Source organism: Brassica rapa, chromosome A06, assembly GCF_000309985.2.
Source record: "Brassica rapa cultivar Chiifu-401-42 chromosome A06, CAAS_Brap_v3.01, whole genome shotgun sequence".
Lineage (NCBI taxonomy): Eukaryota > Viridiplantae > Streptophyta > Magnoliopsida > Brassicales > Brassicaceae > Brassica > Brassica rapa.
Genome location: NC_024800.2, coordinates 28,367,522 through 28,393,881, shown reverse-complemented (window position 1 = coordinate 28,393,881; position 26,360 = coordinate 28,367,522). Strand labels below are relative to the sequence as shown.

Below are 26,360 nucleotides of genomic sequence, written 5' to 3'. Positions count from 1 at the left end.
CAAAAATAAAATCCAAATTGGAAGATGGTCAGCAAGACGCTAACTAGATAACAATATCCATTTCATAAGTCATACGATAGAATAGCATGTACTGTTCTGATAACTTTGTACAACAGACAAAACAACATAGGGATCTTAATCTTTGCAACATATATATAACCGTCGGGTCTAAAACTTTGAAAAATGAAACAAATCTGAGGTCAAAAATAATAATAAATGAATGAATAGTTGAGAAAAACAGATGTATACTTTCAAAACAACCCGACAACAAAGAAATTTACACTTTTACCATCTTCTTTCCTCTTGTGGTTCAGAAAGGCCCCTTCTCTGCGCCTCAAGAGTAAAACAAACCCACAGAGGACAAGGAGGTTTTAGAATCTGAGCTTCTCAACTTTCATGAGCTTCTTAGTGCAAGAATACAAAAGCGGGATTCTCAAGAAGCTCTTCTGCTGGTTTGATTCCTACAAAGTCCTTCTCTTGCATCGAACTTGAAATATCTTCGATTGAGAATGGAATGCTGCACAAGTACCAAAGTGTAATCGAAAACAACAGTTAGCTGTTACTTCTATACAGCCAACAGTTAGACCATTTAAAACCCTTAAAACCTTGAAACTTCTATTAAGTCTATGCAATAAGTTAAATTTTACCTGGAATCATCATCCAACAAGAAGGAATCACTGTCTGCATCATTGGATTCCTCTGTCATGAGTGCCCGCATACTCGATATAACCTGCAAGATATTTTCAATTTTGTTCAGCATCTATGAAGGTTCCAAAATTGAACAAGAAACATGATATTGTTATATAAAAAAATTGTTTGTAAAAGTACTTCTTGAGAGACGCTTCGGGTGTTATAGCTATCGTCCCAGTATAATGTACAAATACGGTAAAGCTGCTGGACACTGAGGCCCTGTAAAGCACGGAAAGATGCAAATAACGAAGACAATGTCAGGCAATATAAAAGCGCACCAAGTGTGTTTCTAAAAACAGACATCAGAGCTTTACCGGGCAAAGATCGTGTGCTATTTCATCGTATGAGATTCTGTACTTCTGGTGTATAACCTGCAGGTGAAAAGGAAGAAAGTAATGTTACTAGTGTCGTTTAAGGGAACTAATGTGTGTCCAGAAAAAAAAAAACATACTAGGAATCCAACGGCTTGTCTGATTTGTTTAAGTTCTTCCCAAGACGGTCCCGCATACTGCAAGTTAGAGCAATAAAATTATCACGGAAAGAACAACATGAAAAGTAAGTATTCTTTTGTAAGAAAATCATGAGTCAGGAACTCTACTTCTTTGGCTTGGCAACACCATAGCTCTAGCTCGGCAAGCCCGGATTTTACAAATTCTCCATTGCTAAATGTACAGCACTCTTTACGCAGAAGAAGGCTGTAAGATACAAAACAAAAGCCTGAGGTGTCTGCGTCATGGAGACCAAAGTGAACACTTTTTTACATTAGGTGAGCAAGGATTATACTTACCTGTTGAAAAGTTGTACGTTGATGAAAGAGAAAGTTTGAGAGTATATCTTCTGGATGAGTACTAAAGGAACCTGAAATAATAGATATAATGGAGTGAGGACACACAGAGAGTATGGTTCCGATGGAAATTCAACAATATTTCCTTACATGGTTTTCTTTCAATGTGGCAAGAAGCGAACTGAGACCGTCGATAATGCTTTGCCAGTGAACTGCAGGAGAATCTTTTCCAAATGACCTGCCAGATCTCAACATCCCTCCTTTAGAAGTTCTCGGTGCCTGAAGTTTTTTTTTCATTTGGACAAACAATAGTTATAGTCAAAGTGCAAATGACATAACTAACCATCACAGCATACGGATAAAAAGAAAGCCAGTGAGAAACCTGAATGCATAAAGAAAGTAAAGTCGACAACTCTTTCTTCAAGTTATCCCTAACCATCCCGAACATTTTCTCAACATAGGCTGCAAGTTGTTGCTTAAACAGCAGAGCCGGGTACTTCGCCTCCACCGGACGGATCACTGCGTTAGCAGCGGCTTCAGCTGCAGCTGCGAGGTTGCCTGAAGCGGGTGATGAGCGGAAGCTCTGATGAACAAGACAATAGTAAGTGTCTGCTATTGAGAGTGCTAGTCATGTTAACTCTAACAAAAATGGTACTACTAACCATGGCCATCCTTCCAAACAAAGAAGTTGAAGCAGGTGGCTTCTTGCTTTGTGTGGCTCCGCTGCCACCGGTTTTAAGACTTTTCTCAAGCAAAAATAATAGGGCCGATGTGCTTGTCAACCAATACGCCAAGTGACTATTGTCATCTTCATTCTGAACATAACAGAAGAACAGTTGGAAACTTCATAGTTTAAGTAATCCTCCTACATATACACAATGTCAAGTAATGCCATTCCCAATTACCTCAATCGCGGAACCAATCATCTGAATCAGACGATCAAACACATTGGTCTTCTCAGATTCGAAACACTTCCAGTGAAGAAGACACTTGTATATCGTAAATGCAGCCACAGGTTTCCCATTATCACTGAAACCGATGTTGTCTTTTACACAGTCAATGAGAGCATCGACATCCATCTGCAGTGATCAGTACAAATCAAGCTATCAGAACTAGTCACTAACAAGAATTACTATGACGTGATTGGCCAACATACAATTTGACGTTCTGCAGCAGTTTTCCCAGCATTGCCATCAATTGGTGTTGTAAACTCGGCTTCCTACAAAACAATGTAGACTTTACAGATTAATAAAAACTAATGGAAAAATGCAAACAAATTAACATGATGAGAGAAAAAAAAGTGATTGAGATAGCTGGTTGGAGGAACCATACATTGAACTCGCTTTCCAAGTTTGTATGGTGGCCATTTTCCAAATTCTACAAACATAATTGAGGAAAAAGTTTAATATTTTTAATGACCGGTATGAAGGAAGCTCAAAGAGCATATTATAGAGCTGCAGAGAGACGTTCTACCTTGATAGGTGCAGTTGGAGGATGTCCAAGAGCAGTCCTCACAGGAGTGCTTGCTATTGTTTGCTGACGCATAACTTTTTTCTCAGCTTCCATGTCTAATATTTTCTCTTCAAGCCTGCAGATGAAACGTCAATACAAATAAGAAATTAGCACAGGAGCTCTCAACAATGCCCACTCCTGAAGATAAGATTATTGCAACGGGTACCTTTGCATTGCAGTTGTCAACTTCACTAGTTTAGATTCAGCCTCCAATGCTTGCTTCAATCTATCCTGGCTAATCTTGGTTGTCTCTTGAAGTTTCTTCTCTGTCTCATCAATTTTCATTTCCAGTGAACTCACCATCTCCTGTATAAGACAAGCAATTCATAAAATGAGAGACATCGTTTTACAGCACATTCTCAAATATACATATTCTTGCTCTTCTCCAGTAAGTAAATCACAAACCTTCAGCTTTTCATTTTCATTTGTGATCTTCTCCATTAGTTCATTATCAACCACAGGAACCTCTTTAATAACCGGGGCAATCTCTGAAACTTTCTTGGCAGCTTCACGCTCTTTAATAAGCAATGCCTCAGTTTCTTTGCACCTACGTTCCAATTCCTCCAAAGAAGACTGCGCTTTTGCACTTTCTTGTTTCTTGGCCTCTTCCAGGTCAGTCTGCAGCATTGAAAGAGAATGAAACAAAAATCTCAGTCAAATTCACGAGGAACAACATGTGGTTCGTCAAACAGAAATCTCACCCTCATCCGTTTTTCTAGCTGCAATCTCCATGTCAGCTCTTCAACTTGCTTCTCTAGCTTGTTCTTCGCTTCTTGAAGTGCTCCAGTTTCTCGAGCAGCCTATTGTGTAAAACAAATTTAAAGCAATTCTGTTAGTTCCATGCAAAGCAATATCTACACAAGTAAGCCTCTGGAACGAAACTAGAGAAAGAAAGAAACCACATCTCACCATCTTAAGCTTCCGAAGTTCTCCACGAGCAATCTTTGATCTCCATGCACATTGTGTCGTGATAGTTGCTTTCTTTAGTTTTCTGTAATGTAGCCGGGCCAAGTATCCACGGCACCAAGTCTACAATAACAATGAACATTACCACGATCAAGGTACAACCAGAAACAACTGTTCAGTTATAATTCATGGATTTCTTGGAAGGAGACAAATCTCGTTATGTTTATTGGTTTTCTATTAGGAGTTGGACCTCTAATAGTACCACACTTCTGCAATTTTGATATAAGTGTACCTGAATTATTATTGCTGCTTTCGTCTGCCTTCTGAAACATAGTTCGTTACGGGCAACCATACCACGCATACCAGCTTGGACTGACACAGCAGCGGAAAATATCTCTGTGTAAGCCTTCCTAGCCAGAAACATACGCAAGTCTCTCTGGATTCTTAAAGCAGCAGCTTCCCTGCGCATGCCTTCATATACACTTCTAGCAAGATAACCTGACAATCAGGAAGAAACATAGGTGTGCGAGTTAGTCCAGAAACCAAATTAAACAAAGAAAGACCCATTCATTTAATCCAGATACATAGACACGTTCAGTAGAAGGTTTAAAATACCTCTGCAAACTGATTGAATTTGCTTAGCAGCATTACGCAGAAGGATGAAACTCTTTTTAGCAAGATACGACCGAACTTTTCTCTGGATTATGCTTGCTGATCTTCCCAAGACCTCAGTCCTTCGGGTATCCAAGTCTGCCATTTGTCCAGCTCTCAGAAAAACTTTCGTCTTGCCAATCTGCAAAAGTAAATGTCAATCTATCAATGTTGCTCATCACACAGGTAGTAGTGGCAATGGAGAAAGCTTTGATGAGGCAGTTAGTTACCTGATAACCTTCGAGTCCCACTTTCGCCAGAAGCTTCTTGCAGGCATCAGGGTCATCAGAGCTATTGTACAAGAAGTGAGTTAGACATTTCAAATGGATATAGGAAAGTACTAAGAGAAAAAAGGGTAGAATCTTACTTCTTGACCAACACTTCTGGAGCAAGAATACCAAATCTGTCCAAGAATTCATCGAAATGTTTCCTGGTAGGATAGCCAGCACAACTAATCCTGATAGCTTCCATCACTCCCTGAAGTCATTAAGTAACACAAACAATTAATTTCTTTCAGAAATAGAAAATTTTCACGAACTAAAAACTCTGACAGAGAATGTCTTCCGCACCCCACAACGTAATTGCTGTAAAATATTTTCGTTCTCAAAGATTCCAGGCTTCAGAAGGTTATTTGGTTTGATACAGCGAATATAGTGTGGCTCCGTGGTATTAAGAATCTCGAGCAACGATACCAATTGTTGCTGAAAAGAAGCACAGACGGACATTAACCGACCATATTTTTTTTACAGAACAAACTTGAAACTGGAAACAAGAGTCAGACTCACCTTGAAACGAGTACCTATAGATGAGAACTTTGATTTGTTGGAATCGTCAGACATAGGTGGGAACAAACTTGCTACAAAGGAACAACTAGAAGAATTTAACAACGCTTGATGCTCAGCAATAACGTAATCTTTGTTCTTGTCCAGGAAAAGATCTGTCTGATAAGTGACCTGAAACCATAAATAACCCAATGGTGTTATTAGACCATATAACTACAGAACAATTACTGGTATTTCTTGGAACGTTTTTCACAATCATGGTGGACCAGTAAACGAATAAAAGCGACGGCTGCTTACATCACCAGCGTAATGACAAATTGTGAAGTCACTACGAGCCAATTTTGGTTTGGCAAAGCGCTTGTGGTTTTTGAATGTTTGGTATAGTTTCTGTGCAAAAGTTTCATGCGTTGACCTCGGAAACATGCTGCAAGGCAAAAGTATCACTTCAGCTCAAAAACAAACCAAATTTGTAAGTAAACTGGTAGAAAAGGAAAGAGTGAGCATAAAAGAAAGGGTATAGAATCAACAGTTTGAATTTCTACTCACCAAGCTTCATCTAGCAGAGCAATAATGCCTCCAGGTTTCTGAAGAAGACAAAAACAAAAGGAAACAAACACCAAACATGAGAAACTGATGAAAGGAGATTACAAATATTGACTGTGAGAATATGTCCACTGAACAGTGAGCATAAATATCAAACAGGCACCTTTTCTATTAGGTCTAAGATATCTTGATTGTCTACGAACTCTATATAGCTCCAGTTGATCTCCTCCTTCTTATATTCCTCTTGCTCCATCTTAAAGACATGCTGCACGAATAGAAGTTACACACCTCAGAACAATGGGCACATCAGAATATGAAAAAGACTAATAATCGAAAAGTAAAAGAGTTCGTTCTGAGCAAACCTGATTAAAATGTTGCTGAAGTTTTTCATTCGTCAGATTGATGCAAAATTGCTCAAAACTGCAATAAAGCTTGCGCTTGTAAGTATTAGGCCAAAGAACAACAAGAATCAGTCATGAATAACTAATTAACAGTCAAACAATGAAGTAAATCTTGCATATATATATATAGCACTACTCTCCCAAAGTTGGTTGAATAACCTCACAAGCTTACAATTGATGGGTAGTATAAAATCTTAGTAGTCCATGCTAGAATCAAACACTAGCTTGACTATCAAACTGGTCTGGTCAGACCCATATATTGTGGAGAACAGGGGAAGTATCAGAGATAGATCCACTTTTTTAAAAAGACCCATCTAACCAATCACAAAAAACAACAAGCATACCACTTAAGCACCTGTTTGTCTTGAAACTCTCGAATCCATAAATATCGAGAACACCAATCAAGTACTTCGAGTGAGGATCTTGACCAATTGAGGTATTAATCTTGTCAACAAGCCTGCAAAGACCACAAAGGGTAAGTACAGAACAATGATGGCAAACCATCTTCGAAATATAATAAGGACAAGCAGCTATGAATGAATATCTTCATCGAGAAACCTACCAGTCAAACAACCGCGAGTACATGACTTTAGCCAAAGCATCTCTACTAAGAGTAGCAGCTTCTGGATCCAGCGTTTTTGTGATGGTTTCATCACGAGTTACCATGATACGCTTGCATAGTGAATCCTCAAGTAACTTTTCATCGCAGCTGGAAAAGTAAGACGATACGAGTAAGGAAACCTAAACAGAAGATAAAACAAAAAGAACAAAACAATCAATACTCGATATATACCTGAGAAGCTCAGCTGCAGTTTTCAGGTGAAACCATGATTTTTCATCTTTGGGAATCGATGAATCAATCTCTGCTCCCTTGGCAAACTCGATGTTCCCGAGGTGGAGAATGGCAGCCACAACGCTGAAAATCGCATCCTGTAACGAGATATCAGCAAAGTATTGAATCTGGTTAAAATCTGACTGATGATGGAGTTGTGTGATTGCTACCTGCTCCTCAGTACTGATCCCAACCACTTCCATAGCCCGTCTTGTGGCATGATATTCCTCTGCATCATTTATACTCTCCACCGCTAGACATTTAGATTGATTGAGATAGTGATATGCCTTTGGTTCGCCCAGCTTGTATCTCTGCACATCCTGATAGTAGAAAAAAAAAACATTTCAGAAAACAAGCAAGTACTTCAGTATTACATACTTACAAACTTACTTCTTTTGGAGCAGCACAAAGCATGTAGAAACAGTGATAGTTTCTTTCAGGATCAGAGACCTGACAAACACGTGATCTTTCCAACAAATAAGTTCTTATGGCAGCTCCTGATATCCTTCCCTTCTCGTCAAACTGAATCTCCACAAACTTACCAAAACGACTATAAAGTACACAAATAAACGAGAAAACAAACACCCAAAAGTGGTGAGATTCAGGAAAAACCTCAACAATATTAGATAAAAAGAATGCAGGAAAACTTTGTCACCTGGAATTGTTGTTCCTGACAGTCTTTGCATTTCCGAATGCTTCTAGCACAGGATTGGACTGAATAAAATATATACAATTAAGAAGCTTGTAAGAAACAGACCAAATCAATAGAAAAAAATAACATCAACATCATCTGCGTAAGTAACAAAGCATATAGCTACTTGCTATACAGTTTGCATCAATGTGGGTGACTACTAGCACTACTTTTCTGAAGTTTCAGTTATCTGTTCACTCTTTAGTTGCTCAAGCAAACTCTCAGCCGAAAATGAAGATTTGACCATCCGCTGAAGTTTTAGTTACTTCTTCACTTTTTCTAAAAATAGGATTTGGCTGAACATATGCATTATATATATGATGAATTTGTTTTTCACCTCCAACACTTTCTGTTCAACACTCCTTCCCTCAGAAGCAGCTCTCCCTCCCATGTAAGCAAGATATCTCATTAGCAACTTCGTGCTTTCAGTTTTACCAGCACCACTTTCTCCACTAACCAGAATCGACTGACTTACTCCGTCATTAATCATCTGTCTGCATCACACAAAACAAGAAAGCATACAAGCATCAACAACAATAGCCAAAGTATAAGAAGCAGCAATGTGTATAAATTTACCTATATGCAGCATCTGCGACGGCGAATGGATGTGGACTCAGCTCCCCTAAGGCAGCTCCTTTATACTGTGCCATCATATGGCTACTGTAGAGATGGGGGAGTCTTCTAAACGGATTAACAGCAATCAGTATGCTTCCTGTATAAGTCTGGGAGTAGTTGAAAGTTTAGTCCAAAACATATCTAGAGCACATATTTATTCGAAATCAATAAGAATCTACTTACATAAATCTCATTTATATCATATCTTGAATGCAAATTCTGTAGAACTCCGGGTTCATGCAAATAAGCAAGTCTTGTCATATCGTCCACTCCAGATGCTGGCGCTTCCGTATCTTTCGGATAAACATTAGATACTTTTGTAACAACCTACAAAAAAAAAATTAGAAAATAAGAAAATTGCTTTCACAAAAAAAAAAGTTTTATTTTGTAATCAAACACATACATGTTTCCCTGAAGTGCATAGCACTTTGATCTCCTGGCCGTTAACCTCTACAACTTCACCATCAATCCATGCTTCATCAGGGTCCTCCACCCACACACACGACCCAACTGTAGGATTGAAGTTACCGGCCTGTAGAAACAAAGAGTGTCAAAGGTATAGTTCTCACTAAGAAACTGTAAGCAAGCACTTCCAAAGTCATATTCACAGCTGAGGTTTATACAAATATTAGCCAAACAGATCTAGAATGAACTAAATATAAAGCTTGAGGAACAAAACACACTTCTCAAGCTCTTTTATGGTAGCCACAACTTCTTATAAAACTACATGTAACCCCAATGACTTTAAATTTAATGGCTGATCAAAACCGTAAAATGTAAGAAAAATCAAAAGTGTTGTGGTAATGAACAAAACATAGCTTATGAAGATTCAAAACAAGATTTAGACCAAGAGCGTCAAACTCAAAAACAGACAGGTCATAGTTGAAGTCAAATCTATATGTTCATCAAAACTATATTCAAAATTATAAAATCTTTAAAAACAAGAAACTAAATCAAGAAACCATATTCGTCTCAAGTCAAACTAAATCCTCTAAATTACAAACTTCCCCCGCAAATTAAACTGGATTTGATCGCAATGAGATCTTACCATTTCGTTTGGTAGATCAGAGTCTTCAGATACAGAATCTGGATCTAGATTGAATCAAATGAGCAGTAAACGTCTGAACTCTACGAAAATAAGAACACCTCCGAGCAAAGAACTTCAAGAAGACACTCAGATTTGGTGGAGAAGACGAGCAAAAGAAGAAGGAGGAGGAGGCTGCAAATCTAAACGCGTTTCTGGAAGAAAAAAAATTGAGTATTATTGTTTCTTTCTTCTTCTTTTTTTTTTCTAACTTTATTTTCTCTTTTCGTGCTTCCCTCGTCTGTTCCACCTCGCTGGGATTTGGTCTGAATTAATTAATTACTTACTTAACTTTCAACTAAACCAATTAGTAATTTAATAAAACGATTAATTCATACGTATTATCCCCAACCTACCCTTTTATTTTGCATTTATTACAGGACTTGGTTTTCGCCTTTCCGACACTCTAACCTCAGTTCAATTTTGTCCGTTGGCAAAATCTTATACTACAAAAATAGTTTTTACCCTGACAATTAAAAAAATACATTACGACTGATTTAATCCATGTCTTAATGACATATACGAGTATAAATAACTATGATATTAACGTAACCAATACACCGACTTCAAAAAAAAAAAACAGGTGTTAGTTAATCATCTGAACGCCAAGCCGCTGACTAAACCGTCTAATTAAATTTTGTTCAATGGGAACAAGACTAATAATCTAATAGTATTGTTTACTTTCGCAACGAAAAAATCGTAATACTTCAAGTTTTGTTAAAATAGCACTTTCCAGTTTCCAAACAATTAGTTATCAAACACGAGTGTTTCGTTCATCTTTGTGAAGTATGATGTGTTAGATGAAAACAAAAGCCAAAACACCCAAACAAACAACAATGATCATGTTCTTTATTTTGAAATTTTTAAGCCATTTTTGCATTGTAGGACCCTGTCTTTTTTCAGCCTTAACCTTCAGCTCGTTTACTTACCTATGCTGTCTTTCTTTTTAAAAATCTTCATATTTTAAAATTTTTGGTCTTTTATTTGTCTCTCATTTTTTTTAATAAATATCACTTTAACATTTTTTATACATATTAAGAAAGCTATTGAAATGTATTTAAGTTGTTATTAATTACATTTATTTGACCAATATTATTTGAGATAAATAAAATTATTTATAATTCAATGCAATTTGTAATTAATTTTCAGTTGAAAGTAAGTATAATTTGCATTAAAATTATAAAATGACACTTTTGTGAAACAAAAAAAATATTACAATGACACTTATTATGAAACGGAAAGATAAGACATAATAACAGCTGGTAAAAGGAAAAACACAAAAAAAAAATTAAAATAAAGAAGAACAACAAAACCTTAGCCGAAATCAAAATGGAAGGGGTGCTGTCCGCAGCTGGAAAAAAACCCGTCGAAGCAAACCACCGAAGATGCCGCCACGCCAACTGTAGTTATTACCAAACCGGAGCACCAAGAAACACGAATCAGAACAGTGAAGCTACTTTCACCTAAGAAGAAACTAGACAAACACATAGAAGATATAAAAAAACTACCACCTAAATGTGACAGAGATGCCAACTAGCTTGAAGTAACCCGAAAATAAAATATAGAAGTGCAAGGCAAAGAAGAACCAAGCATATTCAGGTTGGAGCCTGCGAGTGGATTGGCCTAAGCCTCAGTCTGCCACTAACTGGCATCCATCACATCTAGCAAACCACAGACTCGCTCTTAGTTCGTCGTCCCCAAAACATGCAAGTTAAGAGTAGAAGCACTAACGGAGCGAATCTAAAATGTTTTCTTACCGGGTGCACAATGCTTTAATGAATATAAACTTATAAACTGAAATAGACATATATGTTCAATTTATTAAGAAATACAAAAAAAAAAATTAAAAATATTATGGATGCATGGAGTGCCTAGTCTCTCTACCGGCTTCGCCACGTCGGATCAGAACTGAATAAAAAATCACAGCTACGTCTAGGTCAATTGACCCACTTGCCAATACATTGGTTCCGCCATAAGACGTGGATCTTAATCTAGTATCTATTACTTGCTCACTGTCTAATCTATATTGTATCAATTAGTGTAAATTAAGCCACCGCATGAATAGTCATCTCAAATAATCACTACAAGAAAACACAACTTTTACGAGAGCAGTTTTCCTCGTGACTTCGTCGTAAAAGCAGTGTTACGAGGAATTAGCGAGGAAACCCATTTCGTCGTTATACGTTTGTCGTAACGCATATATCCTCGCTAATTCGTCGTAACATAGCGAGGAAATAATTTCGTCGTAAAAGCGAAGAAGAATATTTCGTCGTAAAGACCACGTAAAGCTTCCACGTAAGGACGTCGCTAAATTTCCTCGTAAATACCACGAAAGACGTTCCTCGTAAAACCCACGTGAATAACTCGAAAGTAAATACTCGTAAAGTAAACGTAAATACCTTGATAGCTTTCCTCGTAAAGACCACGTGAACTTTCCACGTCATTTCCTTGTAAACAATTCCTCGTAAAAACCTCGTTAAGCTTCCACGTAAAGAAGTCGCAAAATTAGCTACGAATTTACTTCGTTTCGTTATTTTACAGAAATATAAAAAATTATAATTAAAAAAATAGTTTAAATAATTTAAATTATTAATAAAATTAAAATTCTAAAAAAAATCAAAACCAAAATATTTTATATATAAATAAGTTTTGAATTCATAATACAAGAACCGAAATTAAAAAGAACTAAGGGTCGTGAATCGCCCGATAAAATTCATCACTCCTCGCCGTTACATCTGCCTCGGCATGTGTGTCGGATGTTGACTCGCCTGGAATAGGATTTCATTGTCGCATGGTCATCGGGGGAGGAGGAACCGATGGTCCTCTAGAAGAAGGAGACCCAAAGACTCTCTGAGTGTACTGAGTCTCGGGGACAGTCTCTTGTCCCGAAGAACCGGGAGCTGATGAAGACGACGGGTTTAAACGATTACCCAGCTCACCGAACATCTCTCTGTAATGGGCAGTAAGTCTACCTTTTCGAACCTGAGAAAAAAATTTAATTTTTTTAATTTTCGTCAACAGTATATTTTCCAACATTATCCACCTAATCAACACTAAATAACATAAGATCCGTAAACTTATTTAAATTCCCTATACTAACCACCTAATCTACCTAAACTAACCAAATTAGAGAGGAATTAGAGAGGCTTACTATTGCAACGAAACAGGGAGGAAGTGGAGAGGAAGTAGAGAGGAAAGAAAGAGTGAGCGCTCGGGGTGTATATATAAAATTACATTCCGTCGCAAATTCCTCGTAATTTTACGACGAATTACAGAGGCCCGTGTTTTTTTTTACGACGAAACAGCGAGAGATTACAAAGGCCCGCGTTTTATTATACGAGGAAGTTACGAGGAATTACAAAGGCCTGTGTTTTTTAGGTACGAGGACGTTACGACGATTTTGCTTACGTGGAATTACCGAGGAAAGCTTCCCTATAAATATACCCGTAACTCTCCTTCTCAACCCACACCCAAACTCCTAAATCACACCCTATCTCACATCATACTCTCAAATCCAATCCTATTCAAATTATAAAAATTTGAGAAAAAAAGAAGAGAAGATGATATTGGAATTTATGTTGGTGAGACTTAAGTAATATAATTGCTGGAAGTCTTGCCACATGTAAATCCAATATATTTCTTCTTTTTCTTTTTTTTCTAGTTTTTACAGTACGAGGTGTTTACGACGATTTTGGTTACGTGGTTTTTATGACGATTCTGTCCTACGTGGAATTAAAGTGGGCCGCGTTCATCATTTATTTTACGTGGTATTTACGACGAATCTCTCCTACGTGGTATTTACGACGAATTTGTCCTACGTGGTATTTACGACGAATCTCTCCTACGTGGAATAAACGAGGAATTTGTCCTACGTGGTATTTACGACGAATCTCTCCTACATGGAATAAACGAGGAATTCGTCGTAAGTTCGACGTTAACATACGAGGAATTAACGAGTATTCCGTTTAAATCCCTAAAATCCGAAACTCCAAACCCCATATTCTTTATCTTCTACTTCATATATTCAAAACCCTATCTTTATTTTCATTCCAAACCACAATTCCTTATCTTCTAATTCATATATTCCAAACCACAATTCCCACTTTTACTTATTCATAAAACAAACTCCCACATTTTCTTATTCACAAAACAAACTCCCACATTACCTTATTCATAAAACAAACTCTCACATTACCTTATTCATAAAACAAACTACACAAAATCGAGTATATTTCTTTTTTTTCTTTTTTTTCTAGTTTTTACAGTACGAGGTGTTTACGACGATTTTGGTTACGTGGTTTTTACGACGATTCCGTCCTACGTGGAATTAAAGTGGGCCGCGTTCATCATTTATTTTACGTGGTATTTACGACGAATCTCTCCTACGTGGTATTTTCGACAAATTTGTCCTACGTGGTATTTACGACGAATCTCTCCTACGTGGAATAAACGAGGAATTCGTCGTAAGTTCGACGTCAACATACGAGGAATTAACGAGTATTCCGTTTAAATCCCTAAAATCCGAAACCCCAAACCCCATATTCCTTATCTTCTACTTCATATATTCCAAACCCTATCTTTATTTTCATTCCAAACCACAATTCCTTATCTTCTAATTCATATATTCCAAACCACAATTCCCACTTTTACTTATTCATAAAACAAACTCCCACATTTTCTTATTCACAAAACAAACTCCCACATTACCTTATTCATAAAACAAACTCTCACATTACCTTATTCATAAAACAAACTACACAAAATCGAAAATACATCAATCGGATTCATCGACATTCTCGTCATCACTAGAAATATCTTCATTTTCATTAAACTCGTCTTCAACAGCTTCGTCTGTGGCATCATCGGTAAGATCTTCGTACTCGTGATTATGCGGATCAATGAGAAGGATGTCATCAATTTCTTGTTCAGGTTCCTCGACTTCATTTGTCTGTTCTTCTTGCAATGGTGGTTCTTCTCCACTGATGATTCGTCCTCGAGGTATTACTTTGATCACTGCTAACCAATTTAATACCCGAATCTCTCATCCGAGGGTATGGAAGGAAGCTAACTTGGTCTGCTTGTGAAGCTAAGATGAAAGGCTCGAATTTGTTGTACCGTCGTCCACCGTTGACATCAACTACACCGAATTTGTTAGACCGAACACCTCTGTTGACGACGGGGTCGAACCATTCACATTTGAAGAGGACGCATTTCAGCTTTAGTATCCCTGGAAATTCGACTTCAATAATCTCCGTGTGTCACTTACAAAGTTGGTGGATTCAAAATTAATTAGGTGCAAAAAAAAAAACGTGTGTCACTTACAAAGTTGGTGGATTCAAAATTTTCTCGCTAAATCCACGTAAATAGTTTCCTCGTAAATAAGACGCGAAGTTTACGTCCACTTTACGAGGAACGTACGTGAAACATGATATCATCGTTATTTCCTCGTAAATGACACGTCACATTACATCGACTTTACGACGAACGGTTTTTGTCGTTAGTTTACGAGGAAATAACGATGATACCGTTATTCACGTAAAATCCTCGTAAAGTTGACGTAAACTTACGAGGTTTTTTTTTCCTCGTTAATTTTCCTCGTTAAGCTTGAGTTTTCTTGTAGTGAATTGTTTAATACAAAATACATTATTTATTATTACAAGTTCACATGATACACACGTAAAGTACGACGATGTCATGATTTATAAATCGTTGAAACAATAATTTATTTTTATTTTTCAAATCAACTATTTTATTTCACATTTGATAAAATACAAATATATAAAGACCCATTTTAAGACCTTGAGTGTTGAGCCGTCAAGGACAAACAAATTGTGATCATGCTCCCAAGAAAGCTGCAAGATTTGGATCAGTACGGAATGGAAGAGTTGTTCGAGCCCCTAAACCTCTGCAGCAACAAGCAGCCTACAAAACGCAAACATACTTCACAATCCAAACAAAAACACGTAGCACTAGAGTTGTGAAATTCGCGTCATGACAAAACAAAGAGCTTGTACAATTGTTTGCCAACTTGAACTTCAGAAGAAGTTGCATCAAGAAGAAACACAGAAGAAGCAAACTTACTACTCGAGATGCAAATGTCAGCGTTTCTTCTAAAGTCATGTCTGTGCACAAACCTATGAGAATATTAGATGAAAAAAAAGTGTGAAACGACGGACCAAAAATGTAAGGAAGAACAAGACTGAAAATAGAACTCGGTTAGATTCGGTTTAATGCATTTGGCATAACACTTAGTTTATTATTACCATAGAGCAAACCTCCGGTGAACGCATCTCCTGCACCTGTTGTGTCCATAAGCTCCGATGAAGGTATTTTCTCAGCTGTTACGATATACAATCTCCCTGTAACATTTCCTTTCAGTCTAGTAACCATCTGAAAATGGTAAGAGAAATATAAAGATTTTTTATTTTTTGAAAAGGAAATATAAATGAGATATTTTCATAAAAATATATAAGTGAAACTTGTTACAAATATGCATCTCAAATTGTTATTTACCGATGAATTGCAGACCGGTAAAACACTTGTAAAGTCTGTGCTTTGCTTCAGAGACTCGTGTAGTTCATCGATGTCTGTTTCTTCTGATTCTGGAACCTCTGAAGTTATTTGGAAAAGAAAGGAAATGTCATCATTAATTTTAATATTTAAAAATGGCAAACACAAGAAGTAATCGTGTAATTTTGCGAATAAGGAAATCGACAAGAACTCACCATTGGGACATCTCTCGAGCATCGCACAACCGTCTTCCCCCAAAGTCATGATCACAAACTTTAGCTTCGGTAGTCTAATGAGCATAGAGAGAAGCGCACTAGGTGCTGATGGTGACTCAGTCCAAGCCTGTTTTCCTCAACATTAAACAAGTCACATCTTTTAGGATTATGCTGATTCAAGAGCATACGTACCAACTCGTTATATAAACTAATAACTTGCAAGAGTTTCAGATGTCATAAAGAGTAGATGACACATTGCAAGGTTCTTTTCAGCTCTCATAAGTTAAAGATTCCATATACTGTATTCAGCTTTTCAGAAACTTTCTATACTGTATATAACTACAGTAACAAATGTATGGTACCAAGTACCAACATTCAATATAATAGGAGACCTCATAATCTTTCAAACTGAAACCACATAATCTAATATTAGTTTTCTCCCAAGTATAACTTCATCTTGTGAAATTTGGGTTTTGCTTTGTGTTCTTTTCCATTTGAACTAACCACACATGATCCGTTAAGCCATCTGATCCATAGTTTTAGAAAAATGTTCTGAGAACTCTCTAACCTGAGGGAAGTGAGTAGAGCAAACGGCATAATCAGCTAAGTCAAGGAGCTTATCTAGTCCCTCCCGTCTTTTCTCCGCGTTGATTAAGATGGATACATTCTTGCTATGTGCCTGCATAAGAATTACAAATCTTCTTAGAAACAATCATCCGTAATTACTATATATATGCCTGAATGAGCAGAGAGCATTTATTCACCTTTTGCGCAAGAAGCAATTCGGTTTCTCGAGACCTTCCAGTTACATGTATAACTCTCACCCTATCAAGCACATCTACAAGGAGGGATTCTGTAAGGTCATCTGGGAGCAAAGGAGGATATCCTGGTGTGAAAACGCACGTGCGAGTATTCCTACATGTTTGGTTATAACTTATAAGAACAGTAGTATCAAACGCATTATTAGTTTACCTAACGCGCTTCTTTGGACATATTATACCTTTTTTTCTTTGGATTAATAACAGAAACTTTAAATTAATAACAGCACATATATACAACATGACAAAAGACTGTTTGTTTACCCACGTTTGGTTATCTACAATGACGTAATTAAAATGTGAAACTCCATCTTTAGCTGTCTGAGAAGGAAAAAAATATAGGATTGTTGTTTTATCTACGTTGACTGATATACAGTATATATGTATGTTGTATCACTTATCAAACTTTAGTGATGTTACCACACAAAAGGAAGTATCGACGCCGCTAGATTCTAGTTCCTCTAGCATCCATCTCCCTTGAGAATCATCAGCAACCTAAAACCATATTTCCAATTTTATTTTGATGAAATTTTATGTTTATATAACATAAACTCTATAAATTAATACTTGATAAACAAATAAATACGATAAATTATGCCCTTTTCAACAAAAAAAATAAATTATAAATTATTTCAGCTCTAAATTAGTCCAATGTAAAATATGACAAATTTTTGATATAGTGATATATTTTTAAAAAAATTGATGTTAAATATGCGATCTCACTGAAATTATAAATAAATAATGATTATATAGTATCTTTTTGTCATCGACTATATATAATTTTATATAAACGTAAGAAGCCATTTTATTGTATATTTTTTTTTCAAAATAAGTTTCATCATTTTGAAAGATTTTGGTATTATTTTGTCATTTTTAGATAATAAAGTGTATATACATACTACCATATGTATTCAAGATATATAAAAGATCAAGGGATATATTTGAAATAAAATATTTTTTAATAAAAAGATTTTTTTAATTAATCTTTTTATAAATTAATTACTCTATAAATTAATAATATCATAGTTTTTACATTATTAATGTATAGCTTTTTTACTTTAGTTTTTTGGTGACCAATATTGTAAAGGTATTTCCAGTCCCATTCCATTTTTCACTCCAAATAAAAGTATAATATAGTATGGAATAAAAAATGATTCAATCCTATTGAAATTCTTAGAATTTATCACTCCATAATGGAGTAAAAGATGAGTTTACTGAAGTACATATATGTTTACATTTTATCATAAATGTAAATTTTAATATATTTCAAATCAGTTTTATTTAATTATAAAAATTAAAATATAATAGAATATTAATAATATTGATGGCTAGATTTAAAGTACAAATTCTTTTAAAATTAAATCCGAAATCACCACTGGGACAATAAAGATATTTCCAATATCACTCCATATTTTATATTAAAATGAAGTAATGAACAAAAAAAAACTTTATTTATAAAGTAATGCTTTTATTTTTTTATTCAATACTTTATTTTTTTTCTCCATTTTGGAATCTTTATATAAAATGGGGTTAGGGATGTTTTATAGTATCCTTTTTTATCACAATCATTCATTCGGTAAACAAAAGTTCCCTACGCAAGGAAGGATATTACACAATGCTGATTTCGCTAACGATTCAACAGAAGCGTTTAAGTTTCTAAAGATAAAAGATAAAGAGAAAGATTCAAATTGCGATGATAGAATATTGTTGGAGATCGGTACTAACCTTAGCTAAGATCCTAGAAGCCAAACCCAAACGAGCAGCGCATGTCAACGTATTCCCAGTGTTTCCACCTCCTTGAACCTGTATATTATTCAGAAAATGTCAGCGAAAAATTTCGAAACAAATAAAGTCAACGAAGCATTAAGAGCATTATTGCAAATAGTAATGGACCTTGAAGCTCGTGGCTCGGATCTTTTGGTCGGGAACTGGAAAAGACGGTACAGTTACTAAGTAATCCAAACAAAGTTGACCACAACCAAGCTGCCATTGTAGCCAATCTAATCATTATCATCAATTCACAAGAGGCATGAGAATAAAAGAAAAAGATAGAGTTTACGCACGACAATCGGGTGACCCGGAATAGCTTCGTTGGAGCGAGATGTCATGTCGGAGCTCCGCCTTTGCGTTAATGCGAAGTAGGAGAAAAGATAGAAACAGATTGAACATTTATAAACTTATAAGCCTCCAACTTAAAAATAACCGGAACAAAAAGGCAACTGGTTTGGTTGAACCGGTAGACAAACCGATTTTTTTTTGCTGGAATCTAATCGGGTGGATAATTGTTGAAACTTAAACGTCGGTTTTGGTTTTTAATTATTTTCCCCCTTTGTGAGGTTTTCTTAAGACAGAGTACCCAACAACTTTTCAGGTACTTTCATGAAGTTTTCCTAGTGGGATAGTCTGATTATAAAAGACCAAGCATACCCGTAATAGTCAACTTTAATAGCCAAAACCACATATATGCTAGTATTATAAAACAACTACAGTCCACCAAATTCAATTACATAGGGGTTGACTTCCGGATTTGGTTCGAGTCTATTTGGATTTCAGGCTAAAAATATAAATCTTATTCAGATATTTATAAATTTTGGTTTGGATTCAGTTCAGATTTTATGCGGGTTTGGTTTGGGTTCAGATAAATCGTTTAAATTATTTTGAAATTTTAAAAATTCATTTTGGATATTTATTTATGTACTAAATCTAAAATAATCAATATATTTTAATATGTAAATCTGATTCGAATATATTCGGATACCAAAAATATTTTGGTTTGAGTCAAGTTCGGTTTCGGTTATCTAAATACCAAAATTTTAAATTTGTTGGGATATATAACCAATTCGGTTTGGGTTCAATATTAAGTTTTCAGAACGGTTTCTGTTTTTTATTTTGCCCAGCCTTACAATTATACAATTTAGTTGAAAACCCTTTTTATTTGTGAGTAGTTGAGAACTGAGATAGTTATACTATTATATAAGACCGAAGACCCAAAATGCGGGACATTGATGTTTTTCTTCGTTTTCAGTTGTTTATTGAAACTTCTATCGTCTTTCCCCTTGTTTTTCAATGTGAGACCGTGAGAATTTGAGTTAACATGATTTATATAATGCAAAATGCAACAATGCAAACAAAACCCCCTCTTAAGTCCTAAATAAATTAGTTTTTCATAGATCTTTATGTTTTATTGGTTGTTTTATTCCGGTTTGGATACTCAGACCACCTCAAGTTTGAGTAATAGAATAGTCGTTTGCTGCAAAAAAAAAAGTCCTAAATAAATTTAGGTCCAAAACCAAACTATATATATTTCTTCATCATATTTAAATTTCAGTACAAAATTATACTAATATTTACTCTTCGAAATAGAAACACAGATTAATGATTTTTTTTTGTCTCTATGAGTCTGTTTTAAGTTACTGATAAAAAAAGTTTTTTTTTTGGATTCAAGTCTCTAAGATTTTTAAATAACCAGTGATATATATTAATATAATTTTGTATTCCACTTACAAATTCACCTCAATATTATGTTTTATAGCAGGACAATTTATTTTTCTCGTAGAATATGGTTTATTTTTCTTGTAGAATATGGTAAATACATCAAATATGTCAAATTATATTGTGTGACATATAATTTGAATAGAAATTGCAGTAGATCCTTGTTAAAAACATGTATTTCCCTAAGTTTTTGTCTGTTGCACAAATTTTGAAAAACCTCATAGATATATCATATGTAATATTTGAAAGTTATATTTTATGAGTAAAATATAAAAAACAGTCCTCCAATAACATTAGATACAACTAGGAATTAGATAATCAATCATAATTATTATTTGGATAATAAGATATATGGATGAAAAAACTCATTTTTCTGCCAAACCAGATTTTTCAAAACCGCTAAATGTACTTTTCGACCAAAACCGCGAAAAACACTTTTTTTCAAAGCCGCAAAATGCATTTTCCGACCAAAATCGCGAAAATACAATTTTCCGCCAAAATCGCAAAAATTGACTTTTCCGCCTTAACCGCAAAAAGCAGTTTCCTACCAGCACGACAAAGATTGAGCTGGAGATTAGTATTGGAGATTTAGAGTTTAGTGCTGACGGCATTAACAATATTTAAAAAAAAATCTTTTTTTCACAACAACTACTATTTTTATTTATTTTTACCATTTTATTTTAAAAACATAATATAATTTAACAAAGTCTTATTATTTTGTTTTCTTTAAGATATAAAATATGAAAAGGTTTTTCTTGTGTTCATCCCATACACCAACCAATAGTATTTTTTTATTTCATATTCCATATCTTTTAAAAAGGAAATAAAATAATAAGTATTTTCCAAGTTATATTATGCTTTTAATTTATTTTTTAAGTAAAAGAAAAATAGTAATTGTTGCAAAAAACGATTTTTTTGAAAAGTATTTGGGTAAACCCTAAACTTTTGACTAAATCTTAAATCCTTGGATAAACCATAAACCCTTGCATCAATATTAAACCCTAAATTATAAAAACTAAACACTAAATCTTAAGAACGCTAAAAACTAAATCTTAAAAACACTAAACCCTTAACCATAAACTCTAAACCTTTGGATAAATCCTCCTAAATCCTAGGGTTTATGGTTACCCAAAAATTTAGAGTTTAGTGTTTGGGATTTTTTGTTTAATGTTTATGATTTATAACCCGTCTTACCAACATACTATACTTTTATTTTTGAACATTAATATTTTATACTTATGAAACTAAAATATATAAATTTATCAATTTAATACAATTTATCATATTTAGCTTAAGATACTAATTTTCTTTTAATATGATTATATAATTAATAGATAAAAATTGGATAGAATTTTTGTTATTAACGATAACTGAATATATTAATGTTTAATAGTATTTCAAAACTAGTTTCAAAGTTAGTGGAAATATTTAACTATAATTTTTAAAATTAAGATCTTGTTAAAATCTTCTTAAACAGATTTGTTAAAAAAAATAAATAAATGTATTTATATTTAAAATAAAAAGATATTATAATTAAAGTAGTTTGAAATTTCTATATATTATTAATCTTATATAATACATTTAATAAAAAAATTAATTGATTGTCCAAATTAAAAAATCACACATGAAAAAGTTATGGCTTCTATTTTTCATTGTCCAAAGCGCGGAATAATTTTTCATTGAAAACTTTATTTCTCTTTATTTAAAATAGGTGTGGACATAAAATCCATAAACCAAAGTCTGAACTGAATCCAAACAAAAATTCGATCCCTACCTGGTCCAAAATATAAGAAATGCCATAGCGGATCTTGTAGGGTGGTATAAAACATATCCAAACTTGAAATGTTATTACTCAAACCCGAACGTGTAACCCAAAAAAAGAAAGTCCAAATTAATCACAAATATAAATATTTGATACATAAATATGTACTTCAAGTATTTAATTATGTATTTATTTTCAAAGATATCTAAAAATAAGTATTTGAATTTTAAATAAATACCTTAAATATCCAATTCTATATAAATAAGTATCTATGTCTTATGTTTTGCTTTTAAATTTTGGATTTAACATTAGATATATCCAAACTAAACCAATATAACCTGAATCCGAATGATATAAGTTACTTTATGGGTATTATGACGTGATACAAATTAGAACCAAACCAATATGTTATATTCGAACCCGGTCCGTATTAACAAATTTTCTAAAATGAGACCTATGATGTGATATAAATTAGAAACAAATAAGGATCCGTGAACGAAGCCTAACTTAAAATGTGGTTTATGTTTTATTCAATTAGTTTTATATTTGATAAATATTTTACATGTTTGTTGGAATAACCCGTAAAACTATACTCATAATTTTTTTTTATTAATAACATGTTCTATCATATCATTATTGTTTTGGTTGAATAGTTTAAATGTTTTAGTTGAAGTTTTTTTAAACGGATTCGATTCTCATAAATAAACAAATTTTAACATAAAAATTAAAATTAGTTAAATGATTGACACTCTGTCACATATGAACTCAACCAATTGACTGCAGTCAATATATATTAAATTACGATCTTAAAAGCTGATATATGTTTTATAAGATTTATATTCATTTTATGATGAAATATACATCATACACGATCGGAAAATGAGCTTCCAAATATTTGAAATCAACACTTAATACTCAACTATTTCTTGTGCAGATTTAATCATGAAGGCATTGTTAACTGTGCAAATTCAGACTTAGAAAAAGTCAAACATTAATTACTAAACATAAACATGGATTACAATTAAAAAAAGATCAGCATGGCTTTCATAAACCCATGAATCTCTAAAATCAATGCTATCCGAGCGATTCTGAGAGAGAATAAGCGAATATTGTTGTTAAAGAAAAGAACTATGTTCTCCAGTTTCAGTTTCGAAATATTTATATTCTTAGTGGAATTTGTTTCTTCTCATTGAAAATCGTCTAAACTCAACGAAAATCTCTTCCATCATCTTACATAATTTTATTTTAAGAATTTATGGGTTTTTAAAAGCCAAACCGATCCCTTTTCTAATTATAATTCATGTAATAATTAACCATTGATTTTTTAATCTCTGATTTTGCGCAGTCAACAATAGTTTCATGATTAAATTTGCACAAGAGATAGTTGGGTGTTAAAAGTGCTGATTTGATACTTTTTTTTGACATCAATTTGATTTGGGTACTTAAAACTCCATTTTTTACTTTATTAGCTATAGTAATCTTTACTTTCTGTTTTCAAAAGCTGGTCCACGATTTGATTGTAATGTCACTATAGTTGGATCAAAGTGTATCGACAAAAAAAAAAGATGGATCTAAGTGTGTAATAATAATATTATGATCTGAATCCCCGAGACTATCGGGGCCCACTAATTTCAAAACAGACTTTACTTACACACTCCATTATTAACAACCCAAACCCGTTCCAACCCACCCGACCCGACCCATAGAAGAAACGACACTACACTACACCACCTACCTACCAACCTAAACAGTGCATACAAGTTTCTAACGCCACTCCTCTTCTCTTTCATTCTATCCTCGTGCGTCAATGGCGACTCAAGGTCAGGTTATCACATGCAAAGGTACGCAAATGGCTACTTTCTCAACCTACGGTTGTTGATTTCATCTGATCTGGTTTCTCTCTTCACACCATAGCTGCGGTGGCTTACGAGCCGAACAAACCTCTGGTCATCGAAGACGTGCAAGTGGCTCCCCCTCAGGCCGGTGAGGTTCGCATCAAGATCCTCTTCACCGCTCTCTGTCACACCGACGCCTACACCTGGAGCGGCAAGGTCCGTCTGAATCTCCTTCTTACTACTACTGATTCAATCGAGTCCATTTATTAGGGATCTAACATCTTTTGATTGTGGATTTAGGATCCTGAAGGTCTCTTCCCTTGTATCCTCGGTCACGAGGCTGCTGGGTATGTTGTATCTCCCACTTTTTAAGTTAGGTTTCTTAGTGTTATATAAAATACTGCTCTTAGCTTTTAACTAAAAAACCAAGAGACGTCTCTTATATTTCTTCTAAGAGATGTTTCTTAGTGTTTTTAGTTAAGAAACGTCTCTTAGTGTTTTTAGTTAAAATCTAAGAGACTGTATCTTATATTACGCTAAAAACCCCAACCTAAGAGACATGCAATAAACATGCTCTAACGTATTTGGATTTGTTTTGAGCAGGATTGTTGAGAGTGTTGGCGAAGGTGTAACTGAGGTTCAACCTGGGGACCATGTTATCCCTTGTTACCAAGCCGAGTGCCGTGAATGCAAGTTCTGCAAATCTGGCAAGACTAACCTCTGCGGCAAGGTTCGATCCGCTACTGGTGTTGGGGTTATGATGAACGACCGTAAGAGCCGCTTCTCCGTTAATGGGAAACCCATTTATCACTTCATGGGTACCTCCACGTTTAGTCAGTACACTGTTGTTCATGATGTTAGTGTGGCTAAAATCGATCCTCAGGCTCCTTTGGAGAAAGTCTGCCTTCTTGGTTGTGGTGTTCCCACTGGTAAGAAAAGAATTAAGTGCTGCAGTCTTTCATTGCTTTGTTTGAATGCTATAAGGTCTGTTTATTGCCTCTAGCAGTATCTCATGTATCGTGATCATGTTAGGCCTTGGAGCAGTATGGAACACTGCAAAAGTAGAGCCTGGGTCAAATGTTGCCATTTTTGGTCTTGGGACCGTGGGGCTTGCTGTAAGCTACGACCTTTCTAAATCTTTCATCTTTTTAGTTTTCCCCATGGAAGAGAACTTTGTGGTTGGTTTGTTTATTTAAATATTGTTAATGGATAGGTTGCTGAGGGTGCGAAAACAGCTGGTGCTACAAGGATCATTGGCATTGATATTGACAGCAAGAAGTATGAAACTGGTAAAGCTTTTTTTCTTTTTTTCTTTTGCACTGGCTTGTATTAAAGTGATTTTTGATATCTTCTGAGCTTTAGGCATATAATTTATTAATTACAATGTGTTCCTTTGGTTGGCATTTCAGCAAAGAAGTTTGGTGTTAATGAGTTTGTGAACCCAAAGGACCACCAAAAGCCAATTCAGGAAGTGATTGTCGATCTCACTGATGGTGGTGTTGACTACAGCTTTGAGTGTATTGGGAATGTCTCCGTGATGAGAGCCGCATTGGAGTGCTGTCACAAGGTAATCTGAACATAAAACTGATTTCATGTTTAAAAGTTTTATAGAATTTACATAAGACAAGAAGATGTGCTTAAGCGTTAAGAACTATGTTGTAGGGATGGGGAACTTCAGTTATAGTCGGTGTTGCAGCATCAGGACAAGAGATATCAACCCGACCGTTCCAACTCGTGACTGGCCGTGTGTGGAAAGGAACAGCTTTTGGTGGTTTCAAGAGTCGAACCCAAGTGCCTTGGCTTGTAGAGAAGTATATGAACAAGGTTAGAAAAACTTCCAACGATTCCATGTAATCTTCTCTTCACAACACTTGAAATTTTGCGTGACATTCCAAACAAATGCAGGAGATCAAAGTGGATGAGTACATAACGCACAACATGACCTTGGGAGAGATCAACAAGGCTTTTGACCTGTTGCATGAAGGCACTTGCCTTCGTTGTGTCCTCAGTACCAGCGACTGATAAACCAATGGTTTTATCTTCTCTTTCTCCACTTCATCATGTGTTTTATGTCTTTTGTCGGTAATGACAAGTTCCTGAGCTACGGACTCAAGTCGTGTGTGTCCTGTCTTATGCTTCCGTAAAATTTGAATAAAGACCGAGTTTCATCATTAATAATAAGCGACCATGTTGATGGAGATTAACTGTTTCATGACAGAAACATAAAAAGAGTATAA

At 35.0% G+C, this 26,360-nt stretch overlaps 3 protein-coding genes across 3 annotated transcripts; 1 reads left to right on the top strand and 2 right to left on the bottom strand.

Annotated features, from left to right (window-relative positions):
• Positions 1-75: 75 nt before the first annotated feature.
• On the bottom strand, positions 76-9,987 carry LOC103827944 (myosin-6). Its single transcript, XM_009103506.3, is given in 40 exon segments — positions 76-431; positions 433-517; positions 648-730; positions 829-909; positions 1,005-1,061; positions 1,142-1,198; positions 1,289-1,385; positions 1,478-1,548; positions 1,625-1,753; positions 1,857-2,057; positions 2,137-2,289; positions 2,380-2,553; positions 2,631-2,693; positions 2,807-2,851; positions 2,948-3,062; positions 3,153-3,292; positions 3,392-3,604; positions 3,688-3,786; positions 3,896-4,015; positions 4,185-4,390; positions 4,508-4,685; positions 4,774-4,834; positions 4,911-5,020; positions 5,113-5,244; positions 5,329-5,496; positions 5,623-5,749; positions 5,872-5,909; positions 6,032-6,133; positions 6,231-6,288; positions 6,625-6,726; positions 6,832-6,978; positions 7,063-7,199; positions 7,272-7,421; positions 7,492-7,651; positions 7,757-7,815; positions 8,130-8,286; positions 8,369-8,514; positions 8,591-8,734; positions 8,811-8,939; positions 9,456-9,987. Coding segments are annotated over 40 exon segments (4,557 nt in total). The 5' UTR covers positions 9,459-9,987; the 3' UTR covers positions 76-371.
• Positions 9,988-15,113: 5,126 nt separating this feature from the next.
• On the bottom strand, positions 15,114-23,660 carry LOC103827943 (5-dehydro-2-deoxygluconokinase). Its single transcript, XM_009103505.3, has 12 exons — positions 19,098-23,660; positions 18,928-19,017; positions 18,760-18,837; positions 17,455-17,529; positions 17,303-17,355; positions 16,981-17,131; positions 16,785-16,895; positions 16,217-16,343; positions 16,005-16,102; positions 15,755-15,881; positions 15,573-15,625; positions 15,114-15,413 (listed from the first exon to the last, which is right to left on the bottom strand). Exons 1-12 carry the CDS (start codon positions 19,140-19,142, stop codon positions 15,327-15,329), a joined length of 1,095 nt encoding a protein of 364 aa, XP_009101753.1. The 5' UTR covers positions 19,143-23,660; the 3' UTR covers positions 15,114-15,326.
• A 216-nt stretch (positions 23,661-23,876) lies between these two features.
• LOC103827942 (alcohol dehydrogenase class-3) lies at positions 23,877-26,323 on the top strand. Its single transcript, XM_009103504.3, has 9 exons — positions 23,877-24,129; positions 24,203-24,339; positions 24,424-24,470; positions 24,727-25,052; positions 25,156-25,238; positions 25,337-25,412; positions 25,533-25,690; positions 25,786-25,947; positions 26,029-26,323. The coding sequence occupies exons 1-9, from the start codon at positions 24,096-24,098 to the stop codon at positions 26,143-26,145; spliced, it is 1,140 nt and encodes a 379-aa protein (XP_009101752.1). The 5' UTR covers positions 23,877-24,095; the 3' UTR covers positions 26,146-26,323.
• Positions 26,324-26,360: the final 37 nt, after the last annotated feature.